Source organism: Schistocerca cancellata, chromosome 5 (genome assembly GCF_023864275.1).
Source record: "Schistocerca cancellata isolate TAMUIC-IGC-003103 chromosome 5, iqSchCanc2.1, whole genome shotgun sequence".
In the NCBI taxonomy this organism is placed as follows: domain Eukaryota; kingdom Metazoa; phylum Arthropoda; class Insecta; order Orthoptera; family Acrididae; genus Schistocerca; species Schistocerca cancellata.
This window is the reverse complement of record NC_064630.1, coordinates 479348436-479369442: the sequence shown is the minus strand read 5'-3', so window position 1 is coordinate 479369442 and position 21007 is coordinate 479348436. Positions and strand designations below refer to the sequence as shown.

Below are 21007 nucleotides of genomic sequence, written 5' to 3'. Positions count from 1 at the left end.
GTTTCTTGCTCGCGTATCATGTCGTTTCTGGAAACCTGCTCTGTAGGAATCAACACGGATTCCGGAAACAGCGATCGTGTGAGACCTAACTCGCTTTATTTGAGACCCAGAAAATATTAGATACAGGCTCCCGGGTAGATGCTATTTTCCTTGACTTCCGGAAGGCGTTCGATAGTTCCGCACTGTCGCCTGATAAACAAAGTAAGAGCCTACGGAATATCAGACCAGCTTGTGGCTGGATTGAAGAGTTTTTAGCAAACAGAACTAAGCGTGTTATTCTCAATGGAGAGACGTCTACAGACGTTAAAGTAACCTCTGGCGTGCCACAGGGGAGTGTTATGGGAGCATTGCTTTTCACAATATATATAAGTGACCTAGTAGAGAGTGTCGGAAGTTCCATGCGGCTTTTCGCGGGTGATGCTGTAGTATACAGAGAAGTTGCAGCATTAGAAAATTGTAGCGAAATGCAGGAAGATCTGCAGCGGATAGGCACTTGGTGCAGGGAGTGGCAACTGACCCTTAACATAGACAAATGTAATGTATTGCGAATACATAGAAAGAAGGATCCTTTATTGTATGATTATATGATAGCGGAACAAACACTGGTAGCAGTTATTTCTGTAAAATATCGGGGAGTATGCGGGCGGAACGATTTGAAGTGGAATGATCATATAAAATTAATTGTTGGTAAGGCGGGTACCAGGTTGAGATTCATTGGGAGACTCCTTAGAAAATGTAGTCCATCAACAAAGGAGGTGGCTTACAAAACAGTCGTTCGACCTATACTTGAGTATTGTTCATCAGTGTGGGATCCGTACCAGATCGGGTTGACGGAGGAGATAGAGAAGATCCAAAGAAGAGCGGTGCGTTTCGTCACAGGGTTATTTGGTAAGCGTGATAGGGTTACGGAGATGTTTAGCAAACTCAAGTGGCAGACTCTGCAAGAGAGGCGCTCTGCATCGCGGTGTAGCTTGCTGTCTAGGTTTCGAGAGGGTGCGTTTCTGGATGAGGTATCGAATATGTTGCTTCCACCCCTCTTATACCTCCCGAGGCGATCACGAATGTAAAATTAGAGAGATTCGAGCGCGCACGGAGGCTTTCCGGCAGTCGTTCTTCCCGCGAACCATACGCGACTGCAACAGAAAAGGGAGGTAATGACAGTGGCACGTAAAGTGCCCTCCGCCACACACCGTTGGGTAGCTTGCGGAGTATAAATGTAGATGTAGAATTGTCTTCAGGGATGAGTCCCGCTTCGAACTGAGCCGGGATGACCAGCAAAGAAGTGTCTGGAGAAACCCCTGACTGTCGGCCACCGAGGTACGACAACCACGATTGAGGGTCTCGGCGTGCCGTTTCTTCTCACAGCAGGACCCCTCTGGTTGTCACCCACTGCACATTTACAGCACAGCGAGGATATTACACATCTCATTTTGTTGCCCTTCACAGAAAGTCATCCTGGCTTACATTTCAGCAGAATAATGCCTGCCCACACACGACGAGAGTTTCTACTGCTTGTCTACAGGCTTGCCAAACCCTACCTTGGTCAACAAGGTCCACAGATATCTCCCCAATTGAGAACAGTTGGGGCTTTGTTGGCAGGGCCCTCCAGCCATCTCGTGTTTTTGGCGATCTAACCCGTCAATTAGACAGAATTCGGAATAATATTCATCAGGAGGACATAAGGGGCAGGGGTCGACCAACGGGATATTGACTTGCTCAATTTATGATCCATTTTTTTTTAAATTGTCATTTGTTGATCTGTATATGTACTCAAAATGGTTCAAATGGCTCTGAGTACTATGGGACTTAACTTCTGAGGTCAACAGTCCTCTAGCACTTAGAACTACTTAAACCTAACTAACTGAAGGACATCACACGCATCCATGCCCGAGGCAGGGTTCGAATCTGCGACTGTAGCGGTTACGCGGTTCCAGACTGTAGCGCCTAGAACCGCTCGGCCACTCACATCTACTGATTTCTGTCACATTTGGGTAATTCCTTCGCAGGGCATCGTTCCTTTTTTTTTGTCTTTGTCAGTGTTAACATTAGTGTCTGGTAAACCGTTTGCAAAAATTAAGATTAGTTAGTTAGCTATATCACTAAATTACAAACATCATCTAGCTGTCAAGTTCTAACAATTGTCTCCCATAAGTTCATCAGTGTAAAATTGATGTAAGTACCTGTCTTTGTCCTCGAGAGTTGGGAGTCTGTCAGTACCAACTGCTTCTTTTATCTCTTTGTGCACTCGTTCCTGGACATCAGGGTGTCGTAACATCATAATGAATGCAAATCTAAGAGAGTTGCTTGTCGTTTCCGCACCAGCAGTAAACATATCGTAGCACAGCATGAGAAGCTGGCTCTCTAGAAAACAAAGAAAAACACTACAAACGGACAGCGAAAATCTCTTTTTCGACTGATGCATACCCATTAATGCGTGTGGGTTTGGATTCAAGGGAAGCAGGGAGTGAAACAACAACAACACTTATGAAAATAAGCTAAATAATTTTACTGCAAAATAATATCGTGACGGTTAAAAAAAAATAAAGGGAGACTAGTCGGAAGTGAACATCTTCTTTGCAAATCTGTGAAATCAAAATCTGCTTCTGGGTAGCGCTCAGTGTTGCTTCAGCCAACGCACTGCAACATGCTCTGATCTATTTTGAAACGTTACCCACGAAGTGCTCGAGACCAGTGATGAATACAGCCGCTTTCCTCCAGGGGACAGGGTGGGCAGGGGGGGGGGGGGGTATTAAGCTTGACGGGGGAGGGAGGGGCGGAAAGTTTACAGCCTTCAGATTTTATTCATAGCATACTAAAAAAATTGCAGTGGTACTATATGTAAAAATTTCCTTAATTTCTGATATTTGTTTAAATCATGTGTGAGTAATAAGCAGGTGTAGCCAAAATTAATTATTTATCTTATAGAATAAAATAATGGTAATCAATAAAACAACACTAATGCACGCAATAAAGTAGGCCTACATTTACAAATGAATGGATCGTTCTTTACGGTATATCTGATCATGACGTCATCAATGAAAATTTCTGTAGGTTTCTCAACCCCAGTACATTTGCTAACATATACTGTTGAACCAAAACATTATGACCACCTACTTAAAAGAACGTTGGTCCATTTCTAGAACGAAATTCAGCAGTGATTCTGCGTGCCTTGGATTCTACAAGAACTTCGTAAGTAGGCTGTTTAGGTTTTTATATTGGTAACGCCACGTAGCGCTCTGTATGAAAATCACTGGCTGTGCTGTGTGCAGTCTGTGACTGGTTTGCATTGTTGTTGGCTAATGTAGTGTTGGGCAGTTGGCTGTTAACAGCGCGTAGCGTTGGGCAGTTGGAGGTGAGCCGCCACCAGTGGCGGATGTGGGAGTGAGATGGCGGAGTTTTGAGAGCGGATGATCTGGACAGAGACAGTAAATTTGTAAGACTGGATATCATGAACTGATATATATATATATATATATATATATATATATATATATATATATAATGACTTTTGAACACTATTAACGTAAATACGTTGTTTGTTCTCTATCCAAATCTTCCATTTGCTAACTCTGCCTATCAGTAGTTAGTGCCTTCAGTAGTTTGAATCTTTTATTTAGCTGGCAGTAGTGGGGCTCGCTGTATTGCAGTAGCTTGAGTAACGAAGATTTTTGTGAGGTAAGTGATTTGTGAAAGGTATAGGTTAATGTTAGTCAGGGCCATTCTTTTGTAGGGATTATTGAAATTCACATTCCGTTGCGCTAAAAATATTGTGTGTCAGCTTAAGCACAGTCATGTATAATTTTTCTAAGGGGGCGTTTTATATTTCGACCCTTAGCCGAGGATACCTCACTGGAATCTTGTGATTTTTTCTTGTAGTTTGTGTAATTAGTGTAGCTTTTGTTTATTGCTAGCGCGTAATTGTAGAGAGAATCTCCTTTGTAGTTGCAGTCTTTCATTGTTGTACAGTAAAACAGTTGTGGCATGCATGTAGATTTGCACCAAGTATTTCGCAGCTGCACTAGCAATTAACGAGATATTATTTTAAATGCTATTTTAATGTGTTTTCTTATTTTGCTCTTCAAATTGTGCTTTTCTGTGCTGTCGTGTGAATTATTCTGACAATAATGGCATGTGAAAAACGTAATACTAGGCTCCAAAGTAAACTGAGAAATTACAGTGAAGACGAAAGCAGTGTGTTAGCGCCGCCGAGTAATGAATTAACTAATGTTCAAAGTAGTAATTTGGTAACTGTGCATAGGGAAATGGAACGGGCTGCAAATAATGGTGTAGGCAGTGAAACAATTAGTGAACAGGGAAGCATTGTCGATCGATCGGTCGTTAACAGCTCGCCTCAGGAATCCGAAATGACAGGACAGAATCTTGCAAATACTGTAGATTCAGGTTTTGCGTCCTCACCGTTTTCTCATATAGGTCAAGACATATTTTCTGCTTTTCAAAATACGAATATTGCCGGTTCAAATGCACTGCCAAATAGCACTGAGGAACATGTTTCAGATAGCAGTGCATTGTTATTACAGTTAATGCAACAAATGGGACAAAGGCTACAAAAGTTAGACACAATGGAACAAAATCTTCAAACGTTAGACACAATGGAACAAAATCTTCGAAAGTTAGACACAATGGAACAACACCAGAGACAAACACAGCAACAGTTAGACGCAATGGAATAAAATCTTTCTAAAGTTAGACACCACGCTTGAACAAACACGTGAAGATTTAACTACTGAGTTACATAAAATCGAATCGAAATGTCAAAAAGTCTGTAATGATGTAAAAACACAAATTTGTGAGCATTCCCAACCTATTTTTTCGCGGCATGAAAATATATTACAGAATCACGAAGCAGCCATAAAAGAACTGCAAACTATTGTTCACGAAAATCATGAGACCTTGCAAGCTAAAATTGACTCAGTTGCATCTACCGATTCGGTTATGCAACTTGCAAAAACTCAGGAAAACTTGAAGGACACATTAGATACGATTTCAACACAAATGGACACTATGAAACTTGGTTCAGAAGAACACACTGAGGAAATAAGTTCACTATCGGAGAAAGTAGCCGGATCAGTTCACTAACTTATCTAGAAAGGTGGATGATGATCTGAATGACACAAGACCTGTCGCCTTCACTGACACAGAAGAGTATGAACAAATTAAGAAATTCAAACAAAGTCAGAATCAAATTAATACGCAACACAAAAGAGAAATCCGAGAAGTACAAGATCAGTTGGCACAAGTAATACAAGAATTACATATTTCAGAGGACACTCGCGCTCCAACACGGGAAGAGGGACTTAGAAATACGGAAAAGCCACAAAATAATAACACAGGGCATTTCGGAAATTATGAAACAAATTAGCAAGGTTCACCGAATTTTGAGATGGAACCGCCGACACGACGTAACAATGACGATATGCGACTCACCGACACGATGATTTTGACTATAAGCTGTTCATTACTACACGTAAATTCAAAACATTTAAGAATTCTGGCTACGACATTCATCCACAAGCGTGGCTTCATCAATTTTCTCATTGTTTTCCTCCCAACTGGTCATTAGAGCACAGATTAGAATTTATGTGTGGCTACTTAGAGAATGAACCGGCTGTAAGAATGCGATCGGTCATTCACGATTGCTACAGTGAAGGAGAATTTTATCATGCCTTCCTCTCAACATATTGGTCTCAAGCCACAAAGACCGAGTAAAACATAGCATCATAATGATGAAACATTTCGAACAATCTGAATTTTCCAGTCTTGTGAAATATTTTGAAGACATGTTGCACAAGAATCAGTACCTGTCAAACCCTTACAGCCCCTCAGAACTCATCCGCATTTGCTTAATCAAATTGCCTGAACACTTATGACATACTATTTTGGCAGGATGTTGCAAAAACGACATTGAAGCTTTTCAGGGACTGTTACAAGAACTGGAAATTGACACTGACAATCGCGGAACGCGAAAACAGGAGCACAACAATTACAGGTCACATCCGTCACAATTCCTTGATGACAGAAATAATAAATGGACACGACAAGGCTGTTCTTATAACATAAATCGTGACCAAAACAGACACCACCCGTATGACAACCGTTGGCAGAGTAGTAATAATTACAGGGAAAGATCACCTCTCCGCAGTAATGAATATCACAGAGTCAATCAGAGAAACAGACAATATGGGAACCAAAATAATTATTACCAAGGGAGACAGAATAATTTCAGGCGCAACAGTTCAGCGCGCAGTTACGATTCAGGGAGAAATTCTCCACCACGTGACCGACAAGAAAGAAACTATGGAAACTACCGACAAAATGACAGACCTGAATTGCATCAGAACTGGCGGGATTCAAACAGGGCAGGGCCCTTTCGACAAGGCGAATTTGTGGAAGTTAGGTCTCCTAATCCCAATAACGACGCGCGCCAACTAAGAGCCAATAGGCAATGACCCATACTGCTGGCAGCCACAAAACGTACTTATGATACTGACGACGCAGCTGCCGTAGCTAGTAATTATGTAAAAATGGAAGACATAAGGGACATCCATGAACCATGGACCTTGCCGTTGGTGGGGAGGCTTGCGTGCCTCAGTGATACAGATGGCCGTACCGTAGGTGCAACCACAACGGAGGGGTATCTGTTGAGAGGCCAGACAAACATGTGGTTCCTGAAGAGGGGCAGCAGCCTTTTCAGTAGTTGCAGGGGCAACAGTCTGGATGATTGACTGATCTGGCCTTGTAACATTAACCAAAACGGCCTTGCTGTGCTGGTACTGCGAACGGCTGAAAGCAAGGGGAAACTACAGCCGTAATTTTTCCCGAGGACATGCAACTCTACTGTATGATTAAATGATGATGGCGTCCTCTTGGGTAAAATATTCCGGAGGTAAAATAGTCCCCCATTCGGATCTCCGGGCAGGGACTACTCAAGAGGACGTCGTTATCAGGAGAAAGAAAACTGGCGTTCTACGGATCGGAGCGTGGAATGTCAGATCACTTAATCGGGCAGGTAGGTTAGAAAATTTAAAAAGGGGGATGGATAGGTTAAAGTTAGATATAGTGGGAATTAGTGACGTTCGGTGGCAGGAGGAACAAGACTTTTGGTCAGGTGATTACAGGGTTATAAACACAAAATCAAATAGGGGTAATGCAGGAGTAGGTTTAATAATGAATAAAAAAATAGGAGTGCGGGTTAGCTACTACAAACAGCATAGTGAACGCATTATTGTGGCCAAGATAGACACAAAGCCCATGCCTACTACAGTATTACAAGTTTATATGCCAACTAGCTCTGCAGATGATGAAGAAATAGATGAAATGTATGACGAGATAAAAGAAATTATTCAGGTAGTGAAGGGAGACGAAAATTTAATAGTCATGGGTGACTGGAATTCGTCAGTAGGAAAAGGGAGAGAAGGAAACATAGTAGGTGAATACGGATTGGGGGGAAGGAATGAAAGAGGAAGCCGCCTTGTAGAATTTTGCACAGAGCATAACTTAATCATAGCCAACACTTGGTTCAAGAATCATGAAAGGAGCCTATATACATGGAAAAGCCTGGAGATACTGACAGGTTTCAGATAGATTATATAATGGTAAGACAGAGATTTAGGAACCAGGTTTTAAATTGTAAGACATTTCCTGGGGCAGATGTAGATTCTGACCACAATCTATTGGTTATGAACTGCAGATTGAAACTGAAGAAACTGCAAAAAGGTGGGAATTTAAGGAGATGGGACCTGGATAAACTGAAAGAACCACAGGTTGTAGAGAGTTTCAGGAAGAGCATTAGGGAACAATTGACAGGAATGGGGGAAAGAAATACAGTAGAAGAAGAATGGGTAGCTCTGAGGGATGAAGTGGTGAAGGCAGCAGACGATCAAGTAGGTAAAAAGACGCGGGCTAATAGAAATCCTTGGGTAACAGAAGAAATATTGAATTTAATTGATGAAAGGAGAAAATATAAAAATGCAGTAAATGAAGCAGGCAAAAAGGAATACAAACGTCTCAAAAATGAAATCGACAGGAAGTGCAAAATGGCTAAGCAGGGATGGCTAGAGGACAAATGTAAGGATGTAGAGGCTTGTCTCACTAGGGGTAAGATAGATACTGCCTACAGGAAAATTAAAGAGACCTTTGGAGAGAAGAGAACCACTTGTATGAATATCAAGAGCTCAGATGGCAACCCAGTTCTAAGCAAAGAAGGGAAAGCAGAAAGGTGGAAGGAGTATATAGAGGGTTTATACAAGGGCAATGTACTTGAGGACAATATTATGGAAATGGAAGAGGATGTAGATGAAGATGAAATGGGAGATATGATACTGCGTGAAGAGTTTGACAGAGCACTGAAAGACCTGAGTCAAAACAAGGCCCCGGGAGTAGACAACATTCCATTAGAACTACTGATGCCTCAGGAGAGCCAGTCATGACAAAACTCTACCATCTGGTGAGCACGATGTATGAGACAGGCGAAATACCCTCAGACTTTAAGAAGAATATAATAATTCCAATCCCAAAGAAAGCAGGTGTTGACAGATGTGAAAGTTACCGAACTATCAGTTTAATAAGTCACAGCTGCAAAATACTAACGCGAATTCTTTACAGACGAATGGAAAAACTGGTAGAAGCCGACCTTGGGGAAGATCAGTTTGGATTCCATAGAAATGTTGGAACACGTGAGGCAATACTGACCTTACGACTTATCTTGGAAGAAAGATTAAGAAAAGGCAAACCTACGTTTCTAGCATTTGTAGACTTAGAGAAAGCTTTTGACAATGTTGACTGGAATACTCTCTTTCAAATTCTGAAGGTGGCAGGGGTAAAATACAGGGAGCGAAAGGCTATTTACAATTTGTACAGGAAGCAGATGGCAGTTATAAGAGTCGAGGGACATGAAAGGGAAGCAGTGGTTGGGAAAGGAGTAAGACAGGGTTGTAGCCTCTCCCCGATGCTATTCAATCTGTATATTGAGCAAGCAGTAAAGGAAACAAAAGAAAAATTCGGAGTAGGTATTAAAATTCATGGAGAAGAAGTAAAAACTTTGAGGTTCGCCGATGACATTGTAATTCTGTCGGAGACAGCAAAGGACTTGGAAGAGCAGTTGAACGGAATGGACAGTGTCTTGAAAAGAGGATATAAGATGAACATCAACAAAAGCAAAACGAGGATAATGGAATGTAGTCAAATTAAGTCGGGTGATGCTGAGGGAATTAGATTAGGAAATGAGACACTTAAAGTGGTAAAGGAGTTTTGCTATTTAGGGAGTAAAATAACCGATGATGGTCGAAGAAGAGAGGATATAAAATGTAGACTGGCAATGGCAAGGAAGGCGTTTCTCAAGAAGAGAAATTTGTTAACATCGAATATAGATTTAGGTGTCAGGAAGTCGTTTCTGAAAGTATTTGTATGGAGTGTAGCCATGTATGGAAGTGAGACATGGACGATAACTAGTTTGGACATGAAGAGAATAGAAGCTTTCGAAATGTGGTGCTACAGAAGAATGCTGATGATAAGGTGGGTAGATCACGTAACTAATGAGGAGGTATTGAATAGGATTGGGGAGAAGAGAAGTTTGTGGCACAACTTGACTAGAAGAAGGGATCGGTTGGTAGGACATGTTCTGAGGCATCGAGGGATCACAAATTTAGCATTGGAGGGCAGCGTGGAGGGTAAAAATCGTAGAGGGAGACCAAGAGATCAATACACTAAGCAGATTCAGAAGGATGTAGGTTGCAGTAGGTACTGGGAGATGAAGAAGCTTGCACAGGATAGAGTAGCATGGAGAGCTGCATCAAACCAGTCTCAGGACTGAAGACCACAACAACAACAAACAAGGGACATCTTACTCCAGGAACACGACGTAAAACATAACAACAACATTGCATATCCTGTGATTCACATTACAGTAAATGACGTAAAATTTATGGCAGTACTTGTCTTGACGAGGGCTTGTAGAAACCCTTGGGTAACAGAAGAAATATTGAATTTAATTGATGAAAGGAGAAAATATAAAAATGCTGTGCAAAATGGCTAAGCAGGTATGGCTAGAGGACAAATGTAAGGATGTAGAGGCTTATCTCACTACGGGTAAGATAGATACTGCTTACAGGAAAGTTAGTGAGACCTTTGGAGAAAGGAGAACCACTTGCATGAATATCAAGAGCTTTGATGGAAACCCAGTTCTAAGCAAAGAAGGGAAAGCAGAAAGTTGGAGGGAGTAAATACAGGGTCTATACAAGGGCGACGTACTTGAGGACAAAATTATGGAAATGGAAGAGGAGGTAGATGAAGATGAAATGGGAGATATGATACTGCGCGAAGAGTTTGACAGAGCACTGGAAGACCTGAGTCGAAACAAGGCCCCCAGAGTAGACAACATTCCATTAGAACTACTTATAGCCTTGGGAGAGCCAGTCCTGACAAAACTCTACCATCTGGTGAGCAAGATGTATGAGATAGGCGAAATACCCTCAGACTTCAAGAAGAATATAATAATTCCAATCCCAAAGAAAGCAGGTGTTGACAGATGTGAAAATTACCGAACTATCAGTTTAATAAGCCACAGCTGCAAAATACTATCGCGAGTTCTTTACAGACGAATGGAAAAACTGATATAAGCCGATCTCGGGGAAGATCAGTTTGGATTCCATAGAAATGTTGGAACACGTGAGGCAATGCTAACCCTACGACTTATCTTAGAAGAAAGATTAAGGAAAGGCAAACCTACGTTTGTAGCATCTGCAGACTTGGAGAAAGCTTTTGACAATGTTGATTGGAATACTCTCTTTCAAATTCTGAAGGTGGCAGGGGTAAAGTACAGGGAGCGAAAGGCTATTTACAATTTGTACAGAAAGCAGATGGCAGTTATAAGAGTCGAGGGGCATGAAAGGGAAGCAGTGGTTGGGAAGGAGTGAGACAGGGTTGTAGCCTATCCCCGATGTTATTCAATTTGTATATTGAGCAAGCGATAAAGGAAACAAAAGAAAAGTTCGGAGTAGGTATTAAAATCCATGGAGAAGAAATAAAAACTTGAGGTTCGCCGATGACATTGTAATTCTGTCTGAGACAGCAAAGGACTTGAAAGAGCAGTTGAACGGAATGGACAGTGTCTTGATAGGAGGGTATAAGATGAACATCAACAAAAGCAAAACGAGAATAATGGAATGTAGTCGAATTAAGTTGGGTGATGCTGAAGAAATTAGATTAGGAAATGAGACACTTAAAGTAGTAAAGGAGTTTTGCTATTTGGGGAGCAAAATAACTGATGATGGTAGAAGTAGAGAGGATATAAAATGTAGACTGGCAATGGCAAGGAAAGCGTTTCTGAAGAAGAAAAATTTGTTAACATTGAGTATAGATTTAAATGCCAGGAAGTCGTTTCTGAAAGTATTTGTATGGAGTGTAGCCATGTATGGACGTGAAATGTGGACAATAAATAGTTTAGACAAGAAGAGAATAGAAGCTTTCGAAATGTGGTGCTACAGAAGAATGCTGAAGATTAGATCGGTAGATTGCATAACTAATGAGGAGGTATTGAATAGAATTGGGGAGAAGAGGAGCTTGTGGCACAACTTGACTAGAAGAAGGGATCGGTTGGTAGGACATGTTCTGAGACATCGAGGGATCACCAATTTAGTATTGGAGGGCAGTGTGGAGGGTAAAAATCGTAGAGGGAGACCAAGAGATGAATACGCTAAGTAGATTCAGAAGTATGTAGGCTGCAGTAGGTACTGGGAGATGAAGAAGTTTGCACAGGATAGAGTAGCATGGAGAGCTGCATCAAACCAGTCTCAGGACTGAAGACCACAACAACAACAACAACTTGACTCTGGCAGTCCCATTTCAGTAATTAATGAAACAGCTTTTAGCAAATGCAACTAATCGAACGATTGCCCTACACTTCCTTTACGTAAGATTAAGTTACAAGGTGCAATTTTTGGAAAAAGTGTAGATGTACGTGAACAAACCAACTTAGAATTCTTTTGTCAAAGCCACAGCTTCGCTATGAACTTCCTTATTGTTCCATTATTGTCGTCGGAAATTAAATTGGGAGTAGCCTTGACTTATTTTCTTTGTTGGTCAAGTACTACGATCTGTGAAGGATAAACGCCCTCCCCTGTCGACATGTGGTGTGTATAAAATTCCATGTATCTGTGGTGAAGTTTACATTGGTACTACCAAAAGAAGCGTAAACACGCGACTGAAAGAACATAAAAGTCTTTGTCGACTTGGAAAAATAGAAAAGTCAGCTGTAGCGGAACATGCTCTTCAACCAGGCAACCACCAAGTGAAGTTTTCGGATACCGAAGTTTTATCTACAACGTCAAATTACTATCCACGGCTTTATAGAGAAGCTATCGAAATTTATAAACATAACGATAATTTTAATAGGAAAGAGGAGGCTATGAAACTCAGCGATATATGGACACTGGCTCTACAAAATTGCTAACAATTTTTATCTTTGACAAGGTGGTAATCGATAGTCAACCTTATCTTTGCTATGGATTATCACTGCTCATCACGTGTCACCTGAACCACGCCCCCCTTTCTCACAATATATAAGTCGCTCTCAGACACCCGACGAGTCAGTCGGCAAGACTCAGCGGAGCAGCGCCACTGAGGAAGTCCAGCGCAGTCCTGGACGAAACGTAAGGAGCAGAAAAGTTCTTGGACCACGACCTCACATCCCGGAAAGTATATGAACAGGCATGTCAACCGGTCGTGGAAGCCTTCATTCTACAACTAATGTGTTAATTCAGAATAAAATTCAAACAATTGAGAATTGTAATGACACTGATAGGCAGGACCTTTTCGAGATTTTACAAGCACATTCCACAGTTTTTCATGACAAAACAGGAACAATCAAGAGACTTCAATACCAATTTCGTGTTCATGAGCATACTAAATTTTGTGTTAGACCATACGTAATTCCAGCACTTTATAGGGACGCCAGCAGTAAGCTCATACAACAATCCATCACATGTTGTTGAGAAGAAAAATGGAGCGATCAGGCTTGTCTTAGATTCGAGACAAATCAATACTATCATTATTCCTGAAACAGACAGGCCGCAAACGATGGAAGAACTACTTCAAAATTTTAATGGTGTAAAAGTGTTGTCTTCTATTGATCTCAGATCCAGCTCTTATCTGATCGAACTTCATCCAGAATGTAGAAAATACACAGCTTTTCCTTGTTTCGGCGTTTGTTATCAATTTCGGAAACTTCCTTTTGGTTTGAACATTTCTTCGGCAGCATTCATTCGCAGGCTAAATTCCATATTACCTGATTTCTTAAAACGTCACATCACCTTACATGTGGATGATATTCTAATAGCAGAAGCCTCATGGGAACAACATAATCGCATCCTCAACAGTTTGTTACGTATTTTTGCAGAATCTGGAATTACAGTTAACTTCGAAAAGTCTGAATTCGGTAAGTCAAAGGTGAGGTTTTTGGGACATATTATTTCTTCTGAAGGCATTTAGCCGGATCCTGAAAAGTTAGAAGCAATCAGTCATTCCAGTTCCATCCACAAAAAAACAAGCCCACAATTTTCTAGGTCTCGTAAATTTTTACCGTCGTTTTCTGAATATGCAAATTCTTGTTACACCAAAACTTTGTTCTCTCACTGGAAAAAATACTATTTGGAACTGGGTCGAACAAGCATAGTTGGAATTCAATTCTTTGAAAGAATCGCTACTTAACGTGCCAATACTAGCTCATCAAGATTTGTCACAAGATTTCTGCCTTAGCACGGATTCTTCTAAAGTCGGTCTTGATGCCTGCTCTGTGATGACCTACCTACCAATATTCTTCAAAACGTCGACTGACTCTGCTGTGGGTTTACTCTGTTGTGGCCCATTACCCGTCTGCATGTCAAAAGTCAGCACTGTCTTTCCGTTGGAAGGACAACACTACTTCTTCAAGACTGGATGGAAATCCACTACTTCCGTGTGCATTTTCTTTTACTGCTCCGACTTTGAGAAAAACACTACAATTTTACTGTGATGAACGATCAGGACTGTCTTTATGGACTTTGAGAAAATTTTACAGTTTGACCAACATTGTATCAATAAGTGTGTGCATTTTATTTCTTTGTTATTGTAATTATGAAAAATTTCTTCAAATCTGTATTGGACACTGCCCAAAACAATTTGTAAAATTTTTTGTGGGGAGCATGGGGGCTATGTAAGTAGGCTGTTTAGGTTTTTATATTGGTAACGCCACGTAGCGCTCTGTATGAAAATCACTGGCTGTGCTGTGTGCAGTCTGTGGCTAGTTTGCATTGTTGTCTGCCATTGTAGTGTTGGGCAGCTGGATGTTAACAGCGTGTAGTTGGAGGTGAGCCGCCAACAGTGGTGGATGTGGGGAGTGAGATGGCGGAGTTTTGAGACTGGATGATCTGGATAGAGACAGTAAATTTGTAAGACTGGATATCATGAACTGATATATATGTACAAGGTCCGGCAGAAAAATCTCCCCTTTAAGGAAAGCTAATAAAAACAAAACCAAATAAGGTAGAACAATTTTATTTATACTAAATAAAAGTACATATTATGCCATTTTAGAAAATACTCTTATGGTCTTACTTTTTAAATAAAACATCCCTTAAATGGCTTCCTGCACTGTCGACACACTGATTGAGTCTTTCCCTGAAGTTATTCATTACTCTTTGAGTCATTTCAGGTGGAATAGCTTCAACCTCTTGTGTAATTGCTTCTTTCAGGGCTCGTAAAGATTGTGGACGTTGTTCATAAACTTTTGCTTTTAAATAGCCCCAAAGAAAGAAATCACAGGGCGTTAAGTCCGGCGATCGTGGGGGCCAGCCACTGTCTCCACGCAACGAGATCACATGTCCAGGAAACATTTCCTTCACCAATGCCAGTGACTGCCGCGCTGTGTGGGCTGTAGCACCATCTTGCTGGAACCACACGTTCTCTATTTCACCAAATAGCTCCCTTAGTTGCGGTTGGAGAAAGTCGCGGAGCATGGCACAATAGCGTTCACTGTTGACGGTTAAATTCCTGTCATTTTCTTCGAAAAAGTAAGGACCGATCACTCCGGAATTGTAAACAGCACACCATACTGTTACTTTAGGGCTATGAAGTGGTCGTTGATGAAGTTCTTGGGGATTGTGTTCACACCAGTACCTGCAATTTTGGCTGTTCACTGTTCCGGCAAGGTGAAAGTGTGCTTCATCAGAAAAAATCACAATATCGTTGGGACGAATGTTCCGAAGAAGGTCTTGGCACAAACTTACACGGACACCACAGTCTCGTTCACTCAGTTCCTGCGTAGTTACAAGTTTGTAAGGATGCATTTTAAGATCTCGATGCAAGATTCTTCTCACACTTCGATCAGATATCCGTAATGCTGCCGCATGCTTTTTAGCGGATCGTCGAGGAGATTGTTGAACTGAAGCTCTAACTGCATCAACATTTCCGGGGCCTGTTGCAGACCGTGGTCGTCCAGGTGGTTTCCTTTTTAATGCGGAACCTGTCTCACGAAAGTTAGCAACCCAAGAATAAATTGTTTTCTTATCGGGAACAGGGTCCCGTCGTCCGAGCGCAAAGCGAACGCGAAAAGCACGTTGAGTATTAATAGGCGATTCGCCATTTTGAATAAAATCTTCCACTACGAAGGCACGATGTTCACCACATCACGCCATGGCGTACACTGAAAACGGCACGTAGGCAGCTACTTAACGACGCGCCCCCCACCACTCTGCTCCTTCTACTGTCCGCTGCACGTTACTTTGTAATCGGGGAGTTTTTTATGCCGGACCCTGTATTATGACTTTTGAACACTATTAAGGTAAATACATTGTTTGTTCTCTATCAAAATCTTTCACTGCTAACTATGCGTATCAGTAGTTAGTGCCTTCAATAGTTTGAATCTTTTATTTAGCTGGCAGTAGTGGCGCTCGCTGTATTTCAGTAGCTTGAGTATCAAATATTTTTGTGAGGTAGGTGATTTGTGAAAGGTATAGGTTAATGTTAGTCAGGGCCATTCCTTTGTAGGGATTATTGAAAGTCAGATTCCGTTGCACTAAAAATATTGTGTGTCTGTTTAAGCACAGTCATGTATAATTTTTATAAGGCGACGTTTTAACTTTATAGGTTTCTATACTTGATAGGTTTCCAGATGTTTGTGGCTCCAGATGCCTACGAGCAGGTCACACACTTCATGTAATTTACGGGCTGTTGGTTTGTGGGTGTCGAGCTGGCGCCCGATGGCATTCCATTTGGGTTTCATTGGATTCAGATAAGTCGAATTAGTTGACAAAGACATCAACATGAGTTCACTATCGTGCTCCTGAAACCATATCAGCATGATTATGGCTTTTTGACACAGATAGTTATCCTGCTGGAAGATCCCATTGCTGTTGAGGAAGACATTAAGGATAAGGTTCAAATGGTTCAAATGGCTCTGAGCACTATGGGATTTAACATCGGTGGTCATCAGTCCCCTAGAACTTAGAACTACTTAAACCTAACTAACCTAAGGACATCACACACATCCATGCCCGAGGCAGGATTCGAACCTGCGACCGTAGCGGTCACGCGGTTCCTGACTGAAGCGCCTAGAACCGCACGGTCACACCGGCCGGCTTAAGGATAAGGGGTTAAGGTGGTCACTAATAATGTTCACTTAGTTCACAGCTGTCATGGTGCCTTCGATTACTACCGCAGCTCCCATGGAAGCCCAGATGAATGTTCGCATAACATAATACTGCTCTTAAAGGCCTGCGTCCGTGGTGCGCTGCATGTTTCGAGCAACCGTTCGCCTGGATGAAGGCGTATCTGGACTCGACCATCGACCTGGTTTAAAAATAAATGGGACTCATCCGACCAGGCGACACGATTTCATTGATCCACGGTCCAATTTTGATAATCCTGTGCACATTGTAATCATAACTGACTATATTGCTGGGTAAATATAGGAACACGTAGGGGTCCTGTGCTGCGGAACACCATGTTCAACACTGTTCACCGAACGGTGTACTCCAAAACACTTGTACTTGCGCCAGCACAATTTTCTGTCATCAGATCTGCCACAGATCACCTCCCGTCCTGCTTTAGAGGGCGGTCAATCTCTGATCCCTATGTTCTGTGATGAAGTACGGATGATGAGGTTTGGACGTCAAACTTCTTGTCGCCTACTCGTGGTTTCAGCATTCTTCAACCACTTTACATAGACTCTCACCACAGCAACACGCGCACAGCTTCGCCGTTTCCGAGATGCTCGCTCCCAGGCACTGGGCGACAACATCTGGCTTTTGTTAAAGTCGCTTAAGTCGGCGGGTTTTCGCATTTTCGCTACTTATTGTCGGCAGAATGATTCCCCATTCGTCTCTCCTCCGCTCACATACTTGTCTTGCCGCGTCATGTGCCCTCTACGCGACCAGGCAGCATACAACCTCGCAGTGGGCAGTGGTCATAATGTTTTGGCTCATTAGCGTATGTGGACCTTTCACTCTGTAATTAACCCTGTTTTCATGATTAATGTAGCTTTTTTGTACTATCTTACGAATTAGAGATTCCTATTTTGTTGTGTGGGGGTGTTCTTCAATACTAAGGATATACACACTCGAACTGAGGAAGATATTATTTCGCGTTTAATCTCTGTAATTTACAGTTTTAAAGTGCAAAGGCTTTAGCACGCATCTCTGAAATGGCGTGCTTTTATAGCTTTCCGTTACTTCCAGTAGATTTTCTAAATTGAGTGAAACGTACAGAAATGAATACTCATCGTGCTTCTTGCAGATTTTCGACACTATTTTTAAATACATATAACACAATTTGCACACCGATCGTGGTCAAAGTACAACCGACTGTAAATACATTCCCATTTTTGCCGGTACTTTATCTGGAGTTCAACACATATGTCCCCCCCCCCCTCCCCATTGCCAATTGTAACTTCTTTATATGGTAAGATGGCATTATCTTGTATATGTGTATAATCAATTTAAATAAAAGATTCTTAAACTTTGTATGTGACTTGATTATTTTTATTACGGTAAAAGGAAAGGTAGCTCAAGATATCTGTAGCGTCCCCTCCTTGAGGTTTTTCTGTATCCGCCACTGGTAAGTAGTAGTAAAACTTTTGTTCGAAAACTGAGGAAGAATAACTGAAGATTCAGTAAGCAATTCACCTTTACATTCTCTAGCAATTCTTTCCACAGACGCACACTCAGCTATGTCTTCTGCAGTACACCTTCTTTTATTAGGATCGAAACAGTTTTTCGGCACTAACACTTTTTTTATGTGAGGATTAATCATGTCACTCTTCCACAGTCTGACTTACTGTTAAAACAGCTGCATACAAGAAGTTGAAATTCATTATAACTATGAAAGCTTAGTACTGTCGAGCGTGTAGCAGGCGGCAGCCTTTGTATTTAGATGGAGCCTTTTTGCGCGAATCAGTACGTGCAGAGTTACGACGCTTTGTCCATTTTTAGTTCCAAATTTCGTAGGCAGCGGCATCCTGCCTGCGCAGTTGAAGTTTGACAAAACAACGCTAGCTTTTATTTATTACGTTACAGGAGCCCAGACGATAATTTAAGTTCATACATTATTTTGACTTTTAATGTTTTATACAATTAGATATGTATTTCTCAGAGGGAATTTTTATCTTCCAGGAGGTATTTCCCCTTCCTGGAGCACCCCTTCAATTCATCACTGTTTGAGACGGTTGTGCTGTCATACAATAAAGGCTATCACGGCTGGGTTCTTAGCTGTTGCTGATTCTTCCGGGTTGTATAATAGTCCAGAGATGCACTGGACATCTCCTGAGGTGCTCCTCGTTCTGCTGTGTCTTGCCAATCGACGAATCAGATAACTAAGAGCGACATAAAAACTGTGGGAAAGTTCGTAGTCGAGGATTACATGCAGTACTATCACACTGTAACACTTTACAGTCGCGACACTCACTAATATGATAGTTTTTACAGTCGGATAGAACCACACTAGCGCCTCTAACGGCAAGAAAGCCAGCCGTGAGATTAATGTCCGTTTCTCATTATTTTCTGCTTAGTTAAAGAAATAGTTACTACTTTTTGCATTCTAAGCGTTGTTAAATTATCAAGAGACTTTGGTCGTGAAATAAGAGTAAAAAGAACAGTATCTCATTGTTTCGGTGACATAAGCTACGACTTAATCGTGAAGAAATATTTTCGATTATGTGTATAATTGCATCTCAGTCAGCTGAAAGCAAAATAATATAAACACGTATTTTACGCATGAGAAACATATATTTTAGTTGTTGTGTGTTCTTATTGTCAAAGGTACTTCCCTTGACACGTACCGATTTTGTACGGCGTCTAATGATTCGCATATTCTTGTACTTCACTTGACTTTCTGATACACGAATATTTTTGTAAATGTAATTACATTTGCTTCAAAAGCGATTGCGTTGAAGAATCTTGCCGTTTGTGAAACTGATTTCTTCTGTGTTGGGAAACAGTTTTATTAGCTTTGACGTATTATTATCACGTATGTTTGGTTTTCCCCTCAGCTACAGTTGTGGTGGCTTGCTTGATACTTTAAATAAAGAAGACATTGTATTCCATACAGTTTTCCTACTTTCCACATTCTCTAACTTGACTGGCAGTCTAGTGAACAAAACTTCTCGTTTTTGAGTAGATACACGACATCTTTCTGAACAAGGTCAAGTCTTATGCTGTTCAAAAATGGTTCAAATGGCTCTGAGCACTATGGGACTCAACTGCTGTGGTCATAAGTCCCCTAGAACTTAGAACTACTTAAACCTAACTAACCTAAGGACAGCACACAACACCCAGCCATCACGAGGCAGAGAAAATCCCTGACCCCGCCGCATGCTGTTCACTCACTATTTTTTTTTGTTCTTAAGAGAAAACGACTTTCTTCAGTAAATATATGTAGGCTACATGATCATCGTAAATAAACTGTCCTGTTATGAACCGTTTCAAATCTCCCAGGGTCCTTACGAAACTACAGAAAGACAGACGGATGTCATTCTTTAGATATTACCGATTTTCACGGTACTGCGTACGACCGCTATTGTAAAAACCGTGTTACATATCAATGTCAACAATACTATTCGCACTCATCCAATATCGTATTCAGAAGTGCAGCTTACTGTCCACTTGGAGCGCTTTGCGAGAACCTTACGTACGTGTCCTTTTGTTAGGCCATTAACGCATGCAATGAAAAAAAAGCAAGGCATCCTATTGCATATTGCGTATGTCAACGAAGTGAACGATTCTTGAAATGCCAGAGAAATGGAACTGCATAGAGGTATACTTCCATGCAGAATAGAGTTTTTGTTTTATTAAACTGTCAGTGCATCAGTCTCATCGTAATTTACACGTATTCTCGCTTTGAAATCTTACCTATGATGCGTCATTCAATGTGTGGCCAATAATAGAAATTTACAGAGTAAAAGAGATTTAATTTTTGAAACATCTTCCAGCATTGTAGAATGCTATAAATTTGACTAAAGGAACGGTCTCAAACGCTTAAGACCCCATGAAATGGACATCTGCTTTAACATTTATGTAAGTAACATTTTTTAGTAATAATTGCTTAACCCCTGTGAGATGGAGTCCTACATTTCCAACAGTAGCCTATTTGTTTCTTTTCCCAAAATATTTCTCGCCAGTAATTCTGTCAGTTTTTCAGTAATAACCAAACGCAGGACAAATGAATGTATGTTTACTTTGATCATCTGCTTGAACTTTTTTGTGAATTTCATTTTGAGATTTTCAAAGTATACAAGTCTGTGCCAAGCAGTGTGATATACTAATACTCAATTACTTAGTTTCATGTCCTATGTATCATTTTCATTATGAAACTTAATGATACGGAACGAATCATTATATATTGACATCAATTTTTCTTGTAAATATGCGTCCATTCTGATCATTTTTTAGTTTTTACGTTTTTTTAAAAATTAAAGACAGACATATGTTAGTCAGTAATTCCTGCCCATCACCATTTACACATC

At 41.1% G+C, this 21007-nt stretch overlaps 1 protein-coding gene across 1 annotated transcript in view; it reads right to left on the bottom strand.

Annotated features, from left to right (window-relative positions):
• LOC126188612 (methyl farnesoate epoxidase-like) overlaps positions 1-21007 on the bottom strand; it is a 143592-nt gene that overhangs the window by 26877 nt on the left and 95708 nt on the right. The window contains exon 6 of the mRNA XM_049930214.1: positions 2181-2361. Within this exon, the coding sequence (XP_049786171.1) occupies positions 2181-2361 (181 nt within the window). The remainder of the gene's footprint in view (positions 1-2180; positions 2362-21007) is intronic.